This window comes from Hyposmocoma kahamanoa, unplaced genomic scaffold (genome assembly GCF_003589595.1).
Source record: "Hyposmocoma kahamanoa isolate Upper Pololo Valley unplaced genomic scaffold, ASM358959v1 100378, whole genome shotgun sequence".
NCBI lineage: Eukaryota > Metazoa > Arthropoda > Insecta > Lepidoptera > Cosmopterigidae > Hyposmocoma > Hyposmocoma kahamanoa.
In genome coordinates this window covers 1-17,592 of record NW_020653316.1, presented here as the reverse complement: position 1 = coordinate 17,592, position 17,592 = coordinate 1, and the positions used below count along the sequence as shown (strand labels likewise).

General features: G+C 34.0%; 1 protein-coding gene across 1 annotated transcript in view; it reads left to right on the top strand.

The window, feature by feature from the left end:
- Positions 1-12,996, top strand: part of LOC113230077 (O-acyltransferase like protein-like) — a 14,388-nt gene extending 1,392 nt beyond the window's left edge. The window contains exons 2-13 of the mRNA XM_026463820.1: positions 147-438; positions 1,565-1,741; positions 1,987-2,066; positions 2,971-3,164; positions 4,518-4,632; positions 5,805-6,013; positions 6,817-7,010; positions 8,728-8,860; positions 9,982-10,168; positions 11,101-11,243; positions 12,227-12,335; positions 12,884-12,996. Of these exons, the coding sequence (XP_026319605.1) occupies positions 147-438; positions 1,565-1,741; positions 1,987-2,066; positions 2,971-3,164; positions 4,518-4,632; positions 5,805-6,013; positions 6,817-7,010; positions 8,728-8,860; positions 9,982-10,168; positions 11,101-11,243; positions 12,227-12,335; positions 12,884-12,996 (1,946 nt within the window). The remainder of the gene's footprint in view (positions 1-146; positions 439-1,564; positions 1,742-1,986; positions 2,067-2,970; positions 3,165-4,517; positions 4,633-5,804; positions 6,014-6,816; positions 7,011-8,727; positions 8,861-9,981; positions 10,169-11,100; positions 11,244-12,226; positions 12,336-12,883) is intronic.
- Positions 12,997-17,592: the final 4,596 nt, after the last annotated feature.

The following is a 17,592-nucleotide window of genomic DNA, read 5'->3' as shown; positions in this document are numbered from 1 at the left end:
CAAAGAACCTATTGCAATAAAACGGCAATTTCATACTTTAACCCCTACATTAAATACAAATATTTTCCTCGTTTTCGCTTTCTTGCCATGATATGAAATTTAATGAACGTAAGTTGTATTTATATTTTAAAATTTTGTACTTTCAGTTCTGGAGGCAGGGCCAAGAATACCAAAAGGGATCTTGCAAGGTAATTCTGTAGATTTAGGAAATTATCATCAATGCTTGGGCATTAACAGAGAAATCGATGATATGATTATCAACGGGAAGTATTGTCGAATAAGGATAGGATTGTCAAATCTTCAAAGCTTGGGAGATGCACCTGAATTGCGAAATATAATTAATGATATTGATTCTACAAAGAGTGAAATACTTCCGTTTAATAGATTACTACAAAATGTTGAAATTCTGAGTGGGATAGAAAGTGAAAAAAAAATGAGGTAAGAATCAAAATTTCACCGAATTTATTTTTGTATTTGGCAGTAGCACCTTATCTTTTTTTTATTTTACATATATTAGTATTTGGAATTCAAATTAATTTACCATTTTATTACAATACAAACGATATAAGTAGGCAAACAAGATACACTTAATAAATTAAGTTGAATATCCCATAATGTTATTTGATAATAAAACCCTTGCAATAACTGTAATAGATTATCTGCCAGCCGTAGATACGAGCGAGATTAGTGAATTTGAAAGGGATCGATATTTTTTGTTTTTCTCAAGAACTGATGATGTATTAGAAAGATAACTATAGATATAGGAAAAGATAATTTCTACTTTTTAAAAGGAATGAAGTTAACACGCGTGATTTATACATCACTGTAACTATTTCTGTACTAGTCTCGCTCCACAAAAGAGGCATTTTCAAAGTCATTGTCTTGTCACTTAAGATTTAAATTCAACTCCATACCGCTAATCATAAAAACGACCCAAAGTGTTTAGCTTAATGTGCTCTTGGATAGACGATCGTGGTAGAAGAATTTTGGGAAGCATCTTGTTATTTTGGGGTGAGAACAGGTAACTGATAGGATGGAATTCCGAAATGAATAACGAACGTCCTTGCGGGTTCAAAGCTGTATTCCAACAACTCTTACTTAGCGGGCGCAGCCGCCAGTACATTATTCTACGGAATACACACTTATTATTAAAACTGCCTCTGTGGCCGAACGGTTACCATGCCGGACTGCCACGCAGAGGTCCCAGGTTCGATTCCCGGGCCGGGAGAAATGTTTGTATGGCGTACATTTATTTCTCTCGTGTGTTTAGGTGTAATTTGTGGTTGTCTATGTGTGTGTCCATGGCACCCGCGACTCAGGGTTTCCCTAGTGCGGGGCTATGTTGAGTGTGTGCGTTATTTATTTATTTATTTATTTACATCTTTTTTTCCACGCAAAGGTTAATAATGTTCTAATGACATAATAAATTAATCTTAGCGCAATGTAGAATACTGTACTATAAAAAAAAGACTAACAATATATTGTTGTAAACATTGTGAGAGGTTTGAATACAATAGGCAGGTTATAGCTAAATTTTACATTACCCAAATATTTTACTTCTTAGAACGGATGCAGCAAATGTTGGTGATATACAATTTAGAGTATCTGTTTGCATACCGAAGCCTTGCACCACAAGACAAGCGTTGCCTAATCTTATCGGAACCCAGTTGGTAAATTTCCAAGAAGAATTTTGCCGGTTTAAAAATGACAAACCCTGGGCACCAGGGGTTTATGTGGCTATGTAAGTACCTTTTGGTTATATATTTCTCTAACTTAATCGTGTTTATTCGCTTTAAACTGAAGTATATAATAATTATTTTAGATATTGTTTAGATATTTATTAACAAATAAGACAACACATTCAACACCAATGTTAATTGTTATTTATTTTTCATTATCACTAACAGATTGAAAATCATCTGGAATCATTTTCGTGTGTGTAATTTACCTAATTATACATCTAACAACAACGCACTTGTTTTTCAGTATTGTCTTCAGTTTATTTGGTTTACTGGCCATTCTTAGTACCAGTTACGATATCTGGAATACTGTTATTCAGAAACGAGGTAAGTCTATATATTATACCTATAACAGCAGATGCATCGGGATATAAAATAGAAACTGTTTCTGTTTTAGATGATACGAACAATGTTAAGATTTTGTTAGCCTCCAACCAAACCAATTAAAGCAATTTTTAAATATTTTTGTATTTAATCCAAAAAAGAACCCTTTTCCTAATTTAATACATGTCAATATAATATTAAGGATTGTAATATCACAAAAAATAATATTGTTAATGGTCTCCTTTTGTTATAATTATGAAAGTATGCGATAAAAAAATATTTTAAGATCTTTGAACAAATTTTGTTCAAAGATCTTAAAATTAATATTATTAATATATTAATATTAATATTATGAAATGTACTTTCCACAATCAATCTTTACTATTTTATCATATAATTTATTTTTTTGCTTCGGATACTTAAGTGGCAAATGTTATATCAACTCTTGTCAGGTTTCTGCTGCCTTCTTACCGCTCTGTAAGCGCCATTCTCTCTTTAAATCATATGTATAATACTTGTCTCTAGCAGATCTGCTTATTATTTGATCTGTCCAGCGTATTAATTTACGATTGCCTATCTGTCCTTCTTACTTCTACTTTGCTGACTACTTCTTAACTTTTTTTTAGTGAGAGCTTATACAGTTAGAATACTTCGTCATCTTTATTCGTTTTAGATTAAATTTAGAGAATTATCTAATTGGTTTCCGTTGCTAGAAAGAAGCAACTATATTAGGTTTATAGAGCTTGTACCAAATGTTATCTAAATCTCACTTTTCATATTCAAGCTGATTAGATGCATAAGATCATCGTGTGCACAAAATTACATTCATCATATTATGTACAAGCTCTAGAAAAAAAAGTGTTTAAATTTGTGAATACTATGGTGATTATTATTTTTTTATTTTCAGATCCCAAATCTCTCAGTACAGTTTATCAATCGTTCTCAGTATACACCAATTCAAGTCGTCTTATCACATATAAACCAGTTCGCGATGCCTTAGAATGTGTCGATGGTATCAGAGCAATAACTATGGCTTGGATTATAATTGGGCACACAATGTATTTTCTTCCACCATTTATAAATATTGTGGACCTGTCTCAGGTATGTAGTTTGATATTTATTATTATGTCTATGAAAAAGTATGCCTGCTTTCTGCCTAATAAGTCACTAATGATAATTACTGTAACTTGGATCTTTTCAAGGCGAAAGTGAATAGATATTATTTAGGTGTGCGTGCTACATCTTCGACTTTCCATTAGACGAGATGGAGGTAAAATGCGCGCTTATTCGTACATTAAAAAAAGGAAGAAACTATAATAAAGATAATGATATAATCCATCTGTGTAAATCAAACAAATTACAATTAAATTGTGGTTCTCTTTACTGTTTATGCATAACGCTCTACAGCAAAACAGCGTTCTGTTGTGTTCTGGTTACAGGTTAGCAAAATCGCAGGGACAGGAGATTAATTATTATGTCTCTTGTTCGACAATGTATTTCCGATATTAAAAATACACTGCTCAATCCAAGGAACAAGGTTATTATAATATAATTATAATATTTTTTTCAAATTTAACAAACTGTTGCCCTTTATACTGTACATCAAAAGAAGCGTTAATTAATATTAATTTTTAAGATAAAACAATACAAGGATTGTTAAGGCAAAAAATCAAAATTTATTATAATATATGAAAAAAAAAATTAAAATTAAATCTATCGTAGCAGTGAAAATTATTAAAAAAGCTATTAAATAAGTTTTTAATTTACATGGTTCAGGGTGTGGAGCTATAATATGGAATTATCTCCTTACAGTATTTTGCAAAAAACGATTTCGTCTCTTCGTAGTGATCTAGTATCTTCCTCAGTGACGTTCGGCTACATCTCCTATAGCTTTGTAGCGCACCCGTAATCGACAAATTAGCTTGGTTGCCAGATAACGGCGACTACAACATTAGCTTCCAACACACGCACAGCCTTAAGCATGTTCACTTGCGTTAGATGACGACGTGATATGACGCTTAAAATGACAAAAATTAACAAAAACAGCAATAAATTGTTTAACACAAGAAACGCATACGCAAAGTGATGATCAACTCTCAATTGCTTACACTGTGCCTATATAAGGTTTTCTCTTCTAATTTGAAAATGTTTTTGCTTTTATGTTTTATTTTTTTTAATATTTCAAACCATAATTTAATTTTAATTTACATTTGTAAATTTCGGTGGCCTGATTTTTTTTTTAAAATAATTAATATTGAATAATTTAATATTTATTGGCTTGTTCCCTAGATTTTGTTGAGTAGTGTATTTTTTATTAAAGCAGAGATCCATTAGTTAGTCCGACTGACATTCTATCTGTTTAAACATTTTGGTATTTAAAACAACTTTACTTAGAAGCAATGTAGCTTGATTACGAAACTCATTAATAATTAAATTCTTTTTACTCTATTATAGACTCTTATGTCATTACGTTCGTTTTGGTTGGCTTCATTCGATATCGGTGTGGACACATTTTTTATGCTAAGCGGATTGTTGGTCGTCTACACTACTGTTGGAAAAATAAGCAATAGTAAGTGTCTTTTTCATAATCCTGTCTTTGATGTTTTCAATAATTTACAAAGGCGTACTCTTATTTTTACTTTAAAATATTATTAACTTACACATAATGATCTTATATGCAAAAAAACATACACGTTTAAATGTTATGCAGATACGTAACGTCTTACTTTATTTATTTTATATTAAATCTTTATTTCTGATTTTCTGCACACTCAATAATCATTCACGTTGCTATAATTATGATTAATGACTATAGACCCTTTACCTGTAACTCAGAAATAATTTCTAAGGTTACCTGGAAGAGATCACTGTCTAACCATAAGGTAGCCGATTGTATCTTTCACCATGTTTTGTATTGTCGCTGATTTGTTATTGACATTATGTTCCAAAAAAGACGACGCTAAGAAATACGTCGACTAGTCGACATGTGAATTTTTGAGGAATGAGCTGTTAACTCAATAAGGTGCGCTTTCCACGCATCTTTCAATTGTATAACATACCCATCGGATTTGTTACTAAATCGAAACTATGTTACGTTAGATATCTTACGACAATTCACGCATCAATTGGGTTTTTCCTTGGACCTTTTGATTATACTGAATGTATATCGGAATTCGTCCGTAATCTCAAAACTCGAATCTTCGATGTGTAATAAGTTTCTTTTTTATCCAAAACGTATAAATGACAGATTATTATTTTTTTAATAAAAAAACAAAACTCATTAAATATTTTAAAAACGTTTAACGTTTTAATCTTCCTATATTTAATCTACCCATTGTATCCTTTTCGAAAAAACGCAATATTATTTGCCCCTATAGAAATGGTACAGAAATACAAAAATGCTGGAAGCGTATCCTGAATGACCTACTTACTTCTTTTTCTCGGTTTAGTGATATAATTGCTTATTCCTAATCCTTGTGTGATGCGTCCGGTTTAAAAAAAAAAACAGAAAAAAAAGATTGGTGTGTCGTAAAACACTTTTCTAAAATAAAATGCACGCTTTTACTACTTTTAAATTACTTTTCATTTCACTCACACGTAACCACGCAATACAAGTAGCCATTTTCTATAAGTAAGTGTCATTTTGACATTCACTGAAAACCGGCTACCTCACACCTTGCAAATAAGTTACGTTGCTCTCTATCTCATTTTCATTACCTATTCCTTTTGATTATCTTGCAGTTAAACTGTTAAAGAAGCTCCATCTGTTTTACCTCCATCGATATTTACGAATGTTTCCTATGCTAGCCACTACCATATTGCTGCAAGTCGGTGTACTACATTATATTTATGATGGTGCAATGTGGACTAGAATAGCTCCACGAATTAACCGCTGTAGGGCAAGCTGGTGGTTAACATTACTTCAGGTGCAGAATTTTTTCCCACCATGGGTACGTATTGTTGTCGTTTATTCTTTTTCAAAGTTATATCCAATACGAGTTTACACGAGATTTCAGAATCGTTAATATTTTAACACATTCACGGACAGGGAGTCACCCACTTTGGACACTAAAAATTGCATGACATTTTTGGAAATGTCATAGCAGCCTCGTCCATAGCACGCTTATATCACTGAATGTGACAATAGACGCTGTAGCATTCTATAAAAGTTGACTGCTATAGCACTTATGCCGTTCGACACTTGGTGCCAAAAGGGCGTCATCGCGCGAAAATCACTTTACTTTCACCTATCACTTCTCAATCTTACCTAATACACACCTAAAAAATCTCATACAAAGACAGATTCTACAGCATTCTTGTCATAATTGGGGAGATGACTTAACAAATTTTGTTTGTACGCAAAAATCATCCTATACGACAGTAAGCGGTTTTGACTAAGTATTAAATGTGACAGTAAAGCCTGATCATTACTAATTTACTATGGTAAAGCGAATTCTTCAGCATTTCTGCCCAAGAAAGGAAGACGAACTTCGCACACTATAGCATTCGTGTCACAGTGCGGTAGGCAAATTCAAATGCTTATAGGATTGCTGTCCGTGAACGTGTTAATAGATGATAGATATTGAATCACTTATCTGAACTTGGAAATTATATTTTGTGGCTCAGTTTTATCTGAATATAAAAACATTATAACACCGTACATTGCCGCAGAAGCAACTTTAGTCAAAATATACTTACCTATTTCATGAAAGTCAAATGTTTATTTAATTTTTTTGTTTATGTCAAGTTTCAGTGTACAGGTCACGCTTGGTACTTAGCGATTGATATGCAACTACACATTCTGTCTCCATTGATATTATTCTTCGTATTGTCAGGCAAAAAAAATCGCGCCTGGTCGGCTTTGATTGTTGGATTATTAGTTGCTCTCACTGCGTCGTCAATTTACATCTACATGAATAATTTCATTAGTTCTTCAATACGACCTGAGTAAGTATTGTATATAGAAATGGAACAATTAATATTAATGTTCAATATTCTAAATGGATTTACTCAATACATCGCTTATAAGTGCCTCTGCACGCGGCATATTTTTTACGCGCAGTTGAAATGCAGATAGCACGAAATGGATCTATTTCATAAATAATTCGATAAATTCTAAAAAGAATGCATCGACGTTCACTTCGGCATTGGACGTAATACGAACGGATACCGAGTGGTTACAAAAATTAGAAAGATATCGTAGAAGTTGTTATTTTGTTTTCAAACAAAATAATCCATGTATCGTTCCAGCTTAGAACATACTTGCCCTTAAGCGGCCCACTCTGATTGGTCAATACACTGAACGCCCCGCCCTTGCACGTGATGCACGCAATATACGCTCAATGCAAACTTTGAAATTTTTTACTTTTTGAGTCGGTACGGGCCGGGCCCCGTAAAAATGCGTCGTCTGCGTGTGTACAATAAACCATATGGATAGGCACTTATTGAGAATATTAGTATCTGTTAAATAGGTATTGTTTTAAATTTTACTACTTAAGCAGTTTAGATCGACAGATTATGTTTTATTTCTTTCATTTTCTACATCTACATCAAAAACCCATCACGTCTCACTATAGCGCGCGGAACTCATCTCTGGCGAAGATTAGGTCTAAGGGTCGTATTCCAGAACTCTACTCAATACTCAAGTCAGAACTTGAGTATTGCAGTGAGCACTGAAAATCATATTCAAGACCTTGCCATTAGGGTCGTATTTCCAGTGCTTGAAATCATACTCAAGTCTGCTCAAATCCTGACTTGAGCATTGAGTAGAGTTCTGGAATACGACCCATAGTTCATTACCTAGAACTGACCAACTACGATGTCTTTCACAATTCTACCGTGTCAAACAAAAACACTGTAATATCAAAAACAGCATATCGAGGAAACGCTGCGTAAAGGATTTATTTTTTCTCATTTCTGAGTTTAGTAACATAAAATGATACATTTCACTTACGTTGTGCTTTAGATATTAAAGAAATCTATCTAGCCATTATAATTTCAGATTGGAAATTAAGGCATTTCTATTGAAAAACAAATAAAATACCTTTTCCTCGTTAACAGCCGAATGATTCTTGTTGTTCTGGAATTACAAAACACTATAATGCCTTGCAGTGGTTTAGTTTGACACGACAGAGTGTCGTTTTTTGTTGTTAAAATTTGAGTCGCGACAAAATGTTAGTAGACCCCCGATTCTGACACGTGTGCGCGATCTGAGAGTTTTCGCTAACTCAGGCGCCCCACAACACTGTACTGCATTTCGCGCGCGTAATTGTCAAACCAAAAGACTGTATTGCTCCGTACCATATTGTGAAAATAATTTCTAAATTTTAAAACTTACAGTTTTTTTAAAGTTATTTTAGTTTTCAATATCTCATTTAAAAACACTAATACCTCCAAAGTTGAAATGTCAGGGTATAAATTAGGCCTAGGGAAATCATCTTAAGTCAAAACACTGTAAATGACTATACAGTGTATTGGTTTGACACGGCAGCATTGGCATAGGTAATTAGATAACTAACTTGCTTATGATCTGAACAGTCTTAGTAAGTAATTGCCATTTGTGAGATTTGAACTGAGGACGTGCAAGTTAAAACCCGTAGATATTTTTTCAATTTACTATTCTATCAGTGCTATCTATTGCGGCTCGTATTTATTTTTATTTCAGAACGGATGTTGAAAGTGCAGAACGATACGCGAGCCACTATTATAATAATACGTTGACAAGATGTCCACCCTTCTTTGTTGGGATGTGCTTTGGATATTTGATCCACTTTGAAAAGAATATTCGATTTTCAAGGGTAAGTTTTGAATCTCAGTCGTTCGAATGGTGATTTTAGTTTGCTCGAAAGCGTTTGAGTAGAAATATTAATGTTATTCTTGCTACACAACGAAAGAAAAACGCATAACATTTTGAAATAGTGTTCTACATTTTAACAGTCTGCAAGATAGTTTTCTATGATTTAATCACGGGTGACTTTTTAGTCACTGTTCAAATTTTTCTAAGCATTAGGTGTCATATAAAAACGTCATTGTTGAGGAAAATTAATACTAGATCGGATTTGCACTTTTTTATTCTGATAAACTATAGTTTAATGTCGTAGATTGTTTATCAGAAACAAGTTCCAGAATTTTTGGACATTTTCGTCATAGTACTTATTCATGTATCACTCTATGCATTCATCAATTAATTCGAAAGATCGCTACGGCACGAGGCCGACGATATAGTCCGAGCCGGTACTGCAATCGTTTCTTCCCTCCATCGAGCACAGAACTCGACGCTTCCCTCAGTCACAGAGACAATTCGATACGCATATGTATTTAAGAATGCGTGACGCGTGTATATGCATAACTGCCTCCTTGGCCGAACGGTTACCGTGCCGGACTGCCACGCAGAGGTCCCAGGTTCGATTCCTGGGCCTGGAGAAATATTTGTGTGGCCTACATTTATTTCTCTCGTAAGTGTGGGTGTAATTTGTGGTTGTCTATGTTTGGGTCCATGGCACCCGCGACACAGGGTTTCCCTAGTGCGGGGCTATGTTGAGTGTGTGTGTCTACGTTATGTCTCGGGCTGCAATGTTTAAAACATTGCGAGTACTACTGGGGGTAAATGTGATGTGATTAAGGTAAATATGAATTATAAAATTTGTAGAATAGAACAATTTATTTCATATAATCATTATATAAAGTGTGGTGGTTGACTTAGCCAATGAAAGATCCTGACTATGATAACCAAGCTTAATATGACTTTTTTTAAATAGCTAACAATTTTGTATGAAAATGTGACATTTGTCCGTCTTGTCTGTTGAATAAAAAATCTGCACACAATCTGTATAAAGATGATGACTACCGCGTCGGTTTATAGTTATGGTGTGTCGTATTTATTGATGAAAATGGAATTACAGACATTATTGATTCACAGATCTTACATTGCGTATTATGGATCGTCAACTTAACCGTACTGTGCTTGGTACTCTTCTCGTTTGAGCCAATGAAAAATCCTGACTATGACAACCAAGCTTTAGATAACTTTTTGAACTCCTTTAGACGACCGGCATGGTCTATTGGTGTTGGCTGGCTTATTTTTGCATGCACTGAAGGTTATGGAGGTGAGAAAATTCTATGTAAACATTACACAACACTCGAACACTGAATTTACACACAGAATTTATTTAGAATCCCGGATTAAAATCTCAAACACTCGCCAATGTAAATAAAAACAACAGTGGACCAAGGATCGATTCTTGGGGGACTCGCGGAGATTTCGCGACCCTGACCACTTGATGTCGTTTGACAGATATAATTCAAGAAGTTTATGAGCATTGCCGGTAATACCTGTCCGGGTTGTTGTTGACGAACAGCTCAGCGAAGAGTTTCTAACGTCTTCAAGTAAAACTCCTGCTTCATGTATATACTTTTTAATTACGTAGTTTTTGATACAACAGATATGTAAAAAATAAAATAAGTAAGAACGGCGTAGTGGACGGTTACGGACTCAGCCCTCACCCCTCAGGAACTGGTTCCGCTGCAGCAGTGGTAACATACCAATTGCTTGTGTTTAAAATTTAAAGGATTTTGTGACTAACTGCATCAAATGTCTTTCTTAAATCGATAAATATGCCTAAATAGATTTTCTTTTTCGTCGATGTTATTAACTATATCTATTTTTGTAACTATAACTACGGTAGAAGTTGATTGAGTCTAATCCTTGCAACACGAGTATAGATAATTCTTTCATATATTTTCGACAAAATCTGTAAGATATGAGGTGGTAGTGATTAGGATCCAATTAGGTTCAATTCTCACTTTAACAATTTTAAAATTTTTGGAGTATGCGTTTTTCCTCCTAGAGTCTTACGTTCAGAATATTTTAATTGTTACATTTGACACTTTCTATACGAATTGATTTTGATTTCTGCCATGTGTACCCCAGTTATTGAAATTTTTAAGGTTTTTTAGTACATTGTTGAGTGTATACTTTAGAAACTGTGCCATAGAGCTCAAAGCGGCAAGTGTATAAAATAGTATTAATATGTTTCAGGCCCAATCAACTGGTTCTTGTCACTGAAATTTTGGAAATTGCCGTCTCGACTTTCATATGCGATGTATTTGTTGCATCTGCCCATACAATTCGTTATAATAGGGGCACCTACGCAACAAATGTACTTTTCTATGCCAAATATTGTAAGTATATCTATGTACTAGTCTATGATGCTTTTTAATAGCCATTGGATTAATTGAATAAAACATGTATATTGCAAAACGATACAATTAAGTCGTGAAAAAATGACTACGTGACATTGGATTTTTTAGCCTGAACAACCTTACTTATTTAATAATGACACAAACAATTGTCCAGTTGGTCGTAAAAATTTGTAGTGTGATACAATACAATTTTAATATCGTTTTATGTATCAAATAGCAAAATACATTACCATAAACGAGATAAAAGAGGTTACATTTTAGACAAACTCAGGTTGACATGATAGTCATAACAATAATACACTTATAAACTAACTGAATAATAACTTATGTATAAATGTTTCCTATATACAATAAGTAGAACTACTTGTTTACATAAAACATGACGACGGTAAAAGAGAAGAGTAGTAAATGACAATTTGCTTCGGTCTTGAAGTCATTTACTCTAGTTAATTTAATATACGTGCCAAACGTTACACTTGTTGACATAGCGTCTAGCACGGTTGTCTGGAAGATGTCTCGGTTCGAATCCGGTCGGATCGAAGGAATTATTTCTAAGTGTTCGATCTTTGTATTATTAGGTTAATTGTAACAAACTAATGGAGTAATTTAACAAAAAAAAGAATATCAATTCAATAAAAAAAAAATCTGAGTTAATAGCGACAACCCTAGCAAGAGCTGGTAGCTATAAAGGTATGTAACTGGGTGACGAAATACTTTCATAGAAATGTCATAGATACGCTACGGCTAAAAAAGTCGTTGAATACCAAATACAACGATCCGACAACAAGCACATAGAAAAATTCGTGCGGTCCGCTGGTTTGTTCTGTTGCTTAGTTGGCATAGCGTCTGACACGGTTTGCTAGAAGACGCCGGTTCGAATCCGGCCGGATTGAAGGAATTTTTTCTAAGTGTAGTAGTGTGTATTAGAACAAGAGTCTTAACGTTTTTTTTTTTTGTTACAGATATACATTTTTTGTTCTCAATATGTGATGTATTTCATAGCCAGCTTTATTCTAACAATTCTAGTGGATTTCCCGTGTTCCAATATTATAAAAATAGTCTTAGGTAGCGGTGAGTAATTATATATTTCACCCAGTTCTATACATGGAAAAACACGTACAAAAGCGCACGCGTGAGCTTTTCATTACATACATGTATTATATTATATACATATATAACAACGTAAAAAATTTAACTAAGTTCGTTCAGTGGCTTATTTGGCAAAGCGTCTAGTACGGTTTGCTAGAAGACGCTGGTTTGAATCTAACCGGATCGTAGGAATTTTTTCTAAGCATCCAATCTTTGTATTAATAATTGTAACAAACTGGTGGTAAGTGCTAGTAATTGCACAAGAAATAATTGAATAATTGAATATCATGTTGGTGAAACATCCTGACATTCAATAAACTTAATTACAAATACAACAAAGGTTTAATTATATAGTCAACAACACATCAAGCAACATAATATCGCTTCACGAGATCCGTCAATGTTTAGCTTTCGACGCTACCATTCGTACAAGACTGGCCCAATTTACATTTCATAAGAATAAAACTTTTTGTACACGTCATGTTACTTGTTGGCAGTATCTCTTTTTTAATATACATTTTTTTGCACAGGCATCAAAAAATCTGATCCAGAGCGACGACGTGATTTAAAAGCATCCGAAAATAAACCTGTGACTCAGCAACAAAACGAATTAACCAATGAGCACCACAAAGACGCAACCTGATTTCACTAAAGTTTAAAAATATATATTTTTGCGTACGATTTACATTTTAGCTGATTGTTATTAGATTATTATTTAAATAAAAGTTTACTTGTTTATTCTCTTTATTAGTTCTGTCTCAGTTGCGTTTACTGACAGTTCATATACTCTGCACCATCTTTCCACAATTCCGAGCGCAGCTTGTGTAATATCGCAGGGTGTATTGGCATATTTGCCTGTTACCATAACTATGTCATCAGCATATCCTACTGTATAGAAATGTTTTTTATTTAGTTTGGTGATGAGATGTTTTTTATTTAGTCGTTTACGACCATGTTCCATGACAGAGGCGATAGTACTCCTCCTTGAGGGCTTTTTTCTTTGCTACTACGGCCCATGAGGTCTCATTTGCTGTTGTTTTCATTGTTCTTTGCTTAAGCGTGTTGCTAATACAGCTGTTTAGCACTGCATCCAATCCGTGTCTTCTTAGAGCTGACTGTATGCCGAAGATGTTGGTTTTATCGACGGCTCCTTCGATATCTACAAAGGTGCTTAGGCAGATTACATTGTTTTTGAGGGCCTCTTCTATTCAACCAATAAAGGCATGTAGGGCTGATTCAGTAGACTTGCCTTGGTTGTAAGCATAACGGTTTCTGTGTAGCAGTATGTTCTTGGGGGCTCCATCTCTGAGTTCTATGTCACATGTCCTCTAATATTTTCAATAAGAATGATGTGAGGGTGATGGGCCCCAAGGATTTTACGTCACTGTAATCGTTTCTGCCTGGTTTCGATATAAATATTACTTTTACCCTCTTCAGAGCACATAATGGAATGCTAGTCAGACCCGAAAGATGTTGACTTGGTGCTGGACCAGTTTGTCTCCGGCCCATTCAAGGAATGCGGGAAAAATCTTGGCCTGGAACTTTGTATGGTTCAAAGGTGTTTATTATCCATTTTGTATTTTCGTACGTTACAATTTGTTCACCGTATCTCCAATTATCGGTTGATGTGTTGTAGTGCATTTCTTCACCCGTGTCATGTTGGACATATCTACATCTGTCCCAGTGTGCTTCCAGTAGGATTCTCTCCGTTTCCGCAGGGGAAGTTCTACCGTGTCAAACCAAAACACTATAATATCAATATTTATCTTATTCAGCTTTTTCAGAAAAGGCTGCGTAAAGGATATTTCGAATTTTTGTCATTTTTAAGGTTAATAACATAAAAAGATACATTAAACGTACGTAGTACATTAGATAATAAAGCAATCTATTTAGCTATTATAATTTTACTTCGGATAGTAAGTTATTTCCATTGAAAAAAATAAAAATATATTCCCTCGTTAATAGCCGAAAGATTCTTGTTGTTATGAAATTACAAAACAATCTATTAAACCTTGCAGGGTTTGATTTGCCACGATGAATGCCGTTTTTTATTGTTAAAATTTGATCGCGCTCGCGACAGATGTTATTATAACCCCCGCGCATAAGGCATTTGTGTGATCTGAGAGTTTTCGCTAACTCAGGCACCCCACAACACTGTACTGCATTTCGCGTTTTTAATTGTAAGTCGCAATTTTAAGTGTATTTCAGTTTTTGATATATCCTTCAATAACAGTGTATTTTTTTTTTTTTATTTCCATACTTTAATTATTTAACAGTTGCTAATTGAAAATAGAGATAGTAAAGTATTTCTGTAGCAGTGTGATAAGGACATTATAGGCAGTAAAATCATCGACTATCAATTCAACGTTTTTTTATATTTTTTTTATGATATTTATTTAGAAGATGACTATTCAGGAAGTAATAACCTATAGGAAGTTTCGAGATTTCGTGCGATAAAGAAGATCTACACTTCCTAGACAATTATTTCACTGTTGCTTGTGCCACGAAAGTCCACCATACCTCGCGTTTTTATTTTTAAACATATGAAATTCTAATACAGGTGGCAATTTTTGTTGGAAAGTTTTTTTCGTACTCAATACTCACATTTCTTGCTTGTAAGTGATTCGACCAAACGAATTTATAGTTTTCTTATTTAATTTAGTTCAGTGAGCTTTTCATCAAATATGTACTCCTTCTTCAGATCCTTTAAAATATCTATGGTTGAGAATTTGAGAGAGTTTGAGAATTTTTTGCCATTTTGTGTAATAAATGTTTTTTATATATTTTTTTTTATTCTGAAACAAAATTTTTGTAATGTGTATTTAAAGGCGGTTTTTCGAGGGCTGTTTAACATGGATTCCAAATCAGAAACTTTTTCATTGGCAAGGCTGTTAGGGCTAGCAACTGTTGCTTACAAAGACAATGATACCTGAAGAAAACATGTCCAAATAAGCTTAATTAATAACCTGCAATGGCAAATCGTAATACGTTGAAGAATTTCTAATAAATATTACGTACGTATTACGTACAATTGTCCTAGTACTTATAAGGAAGGAATATATTTTACTTAAATTATTTGGCTGGCAACTTTCTTCATTTATCTGTTGGCGGATAATGTTCATCCATCCAACACAGCGTAATTTGTTTGGTGGAAATCCTTGCACTTTACAAGTCTTGTTTGTACAAAATCTCGCAAGATATTATATATTCTCGTAAGTCATCATCATTTTTGTATTTTAGCAATTCTCTCTGACGTTTCTGACAGGCGGCAACTTCAGAGTGCAACGCTAGACTAAAATCGAATAAGCTAATAAGTGCACTTTTAGCGTACCACATTTGAATCATTAATTTTATTATTTTAAAAATAACATTATTTTAAATAATAAAATAGATTCAATTCAATCTTCCAGAAAACGTAGTTGTAGTCACATCCCTAATAAGCCGCCAGTATTGGTTACCAGTTTCATCTTTCTTATGACCTGTTCATTCTTGTCCATGAAGTCGTCGTGCACGTATTACATGAAAAACAAAATTTGTAAAGTGTGCTTGTAAGTGCATGTTATACAGGTGAGTAAAATATATTGTTATTCCTAGTTAACAACCATTCAAATAGTATGCAATTAAAAAAAACAACGTTTTATCATTGTCATTCAAATTTGGTATTGTTTTGTTTATAATGATTAAAATTTACTTATAACACTGGATGTCTGTGTTGTTTTTATGGTTTATTTACGTTTTAATTTGCGTTCAGGGAGCTTAATTAAACCTTAATGCGTTGTATTAAGAAACATATATTGAAGAAATTTCTAGAATATTTTAGAGCTAAACATCATTTACATTGCGTCGTTACGTGCGTGCTATTAATACGTTAAGGGTGTATGGGATAAAATGTAAAATTTTTGTCCCTTACCCCCAAAAGTAGAGTGTACTTGAAATGATATAGTATAGTCGTAAGGGACAAAATTTTGTAAATGTCTTTTACATCCAAAAACCTTGCAATATAGTTCATTACTTTTATTGTTTATTACTAATAATTTATACAGTTGAATGAGGAAAACATTAGCTTTTTACAATAAATAAATGCTAAGTTTATTGTGTCACTCTTTTTCAGAATGGCATCTCAGGAAAATATTAAAGAAAATAAAGAAATTGGTAAGGAGTTTTACAAACCGATCGATATTTCGTTAAAAAGACCTCGAACATCGAATTTTGACATTCAGCCAGAAGTAAAACCAATCAAAATTAAAAAAGAAACAAAGAAGATTATGATATTGTCCAACGTAGTACTGGCTGCAAACCAATCTTTAGCTTTACCTAAAAAAAATCGTCCTAAATAACCCAGCTTTTACTCCTCCATTATCTGATGTATCTGCGGACGCCACGGCAGCTACTTCTGCAAGTGTTTCCAAACCAGCAGACGCAGAAATTATTCCTCCACTACCAGATGCTATGGCTGCTCTCTCAGCAAGTATTCCAGGATTACTAGTATGTGCTTTTGAACCTCCTTTGCATGGTATATCTGCATGTATTACACCAGCTTCAGCCAGTGTTTTTATGTCTTCGACATCTGATGTAGATACTGTGACAACTCCAATAGCAGGCGAATTGGAATCAGCAGTACCTTTGGTAGCAAATGCCTTTAGTCCTTCTTTACTTGATATTACGTCTACAAACGATGTTGCAGCTCCACTGCCCTGCAGTGTGAAACCATTTTCTGAAAATAATGTCGAAGAGATAACCAGCGATTTTATATCCGCGACACTTGATGTATCTGCAACTTCTGTGACAACTCCATGTGTGTTGGAACCAGTAGCCGATGCCCTTAGTCCTTCGTTACTTAATATTACGCCTGCAAAAGATATTGCAGATCCACGAGACAACTTTACAGCATGATACTGATACCTGAAAATAATCATATGTTAGATAATGAAGACGCTCATGATTCACCCATGATCTGAAAAAGAAAAAGAGACTTCGAGAAAAGAAATTTAGAAAATCATGTATTGATTTTGTATCTGATGAAGATTTAGAAGACTTTTCTGACGGAAGTTCTGATAATTGGACGGCAGACGGAGTCTGAAAGTTCAAGTGATGAAGAAATATGTAAGAAGAAAGGTAAGAAAAAGAGGAAAACTATAAAAAAGAAAACCTAGTAAATAAACCATTATATCAAAGAAACGAGTTAGGAAGCCTAACAAACAGAAACTACAAAAACAGTCTAGAGACGAAGGAAATGCAC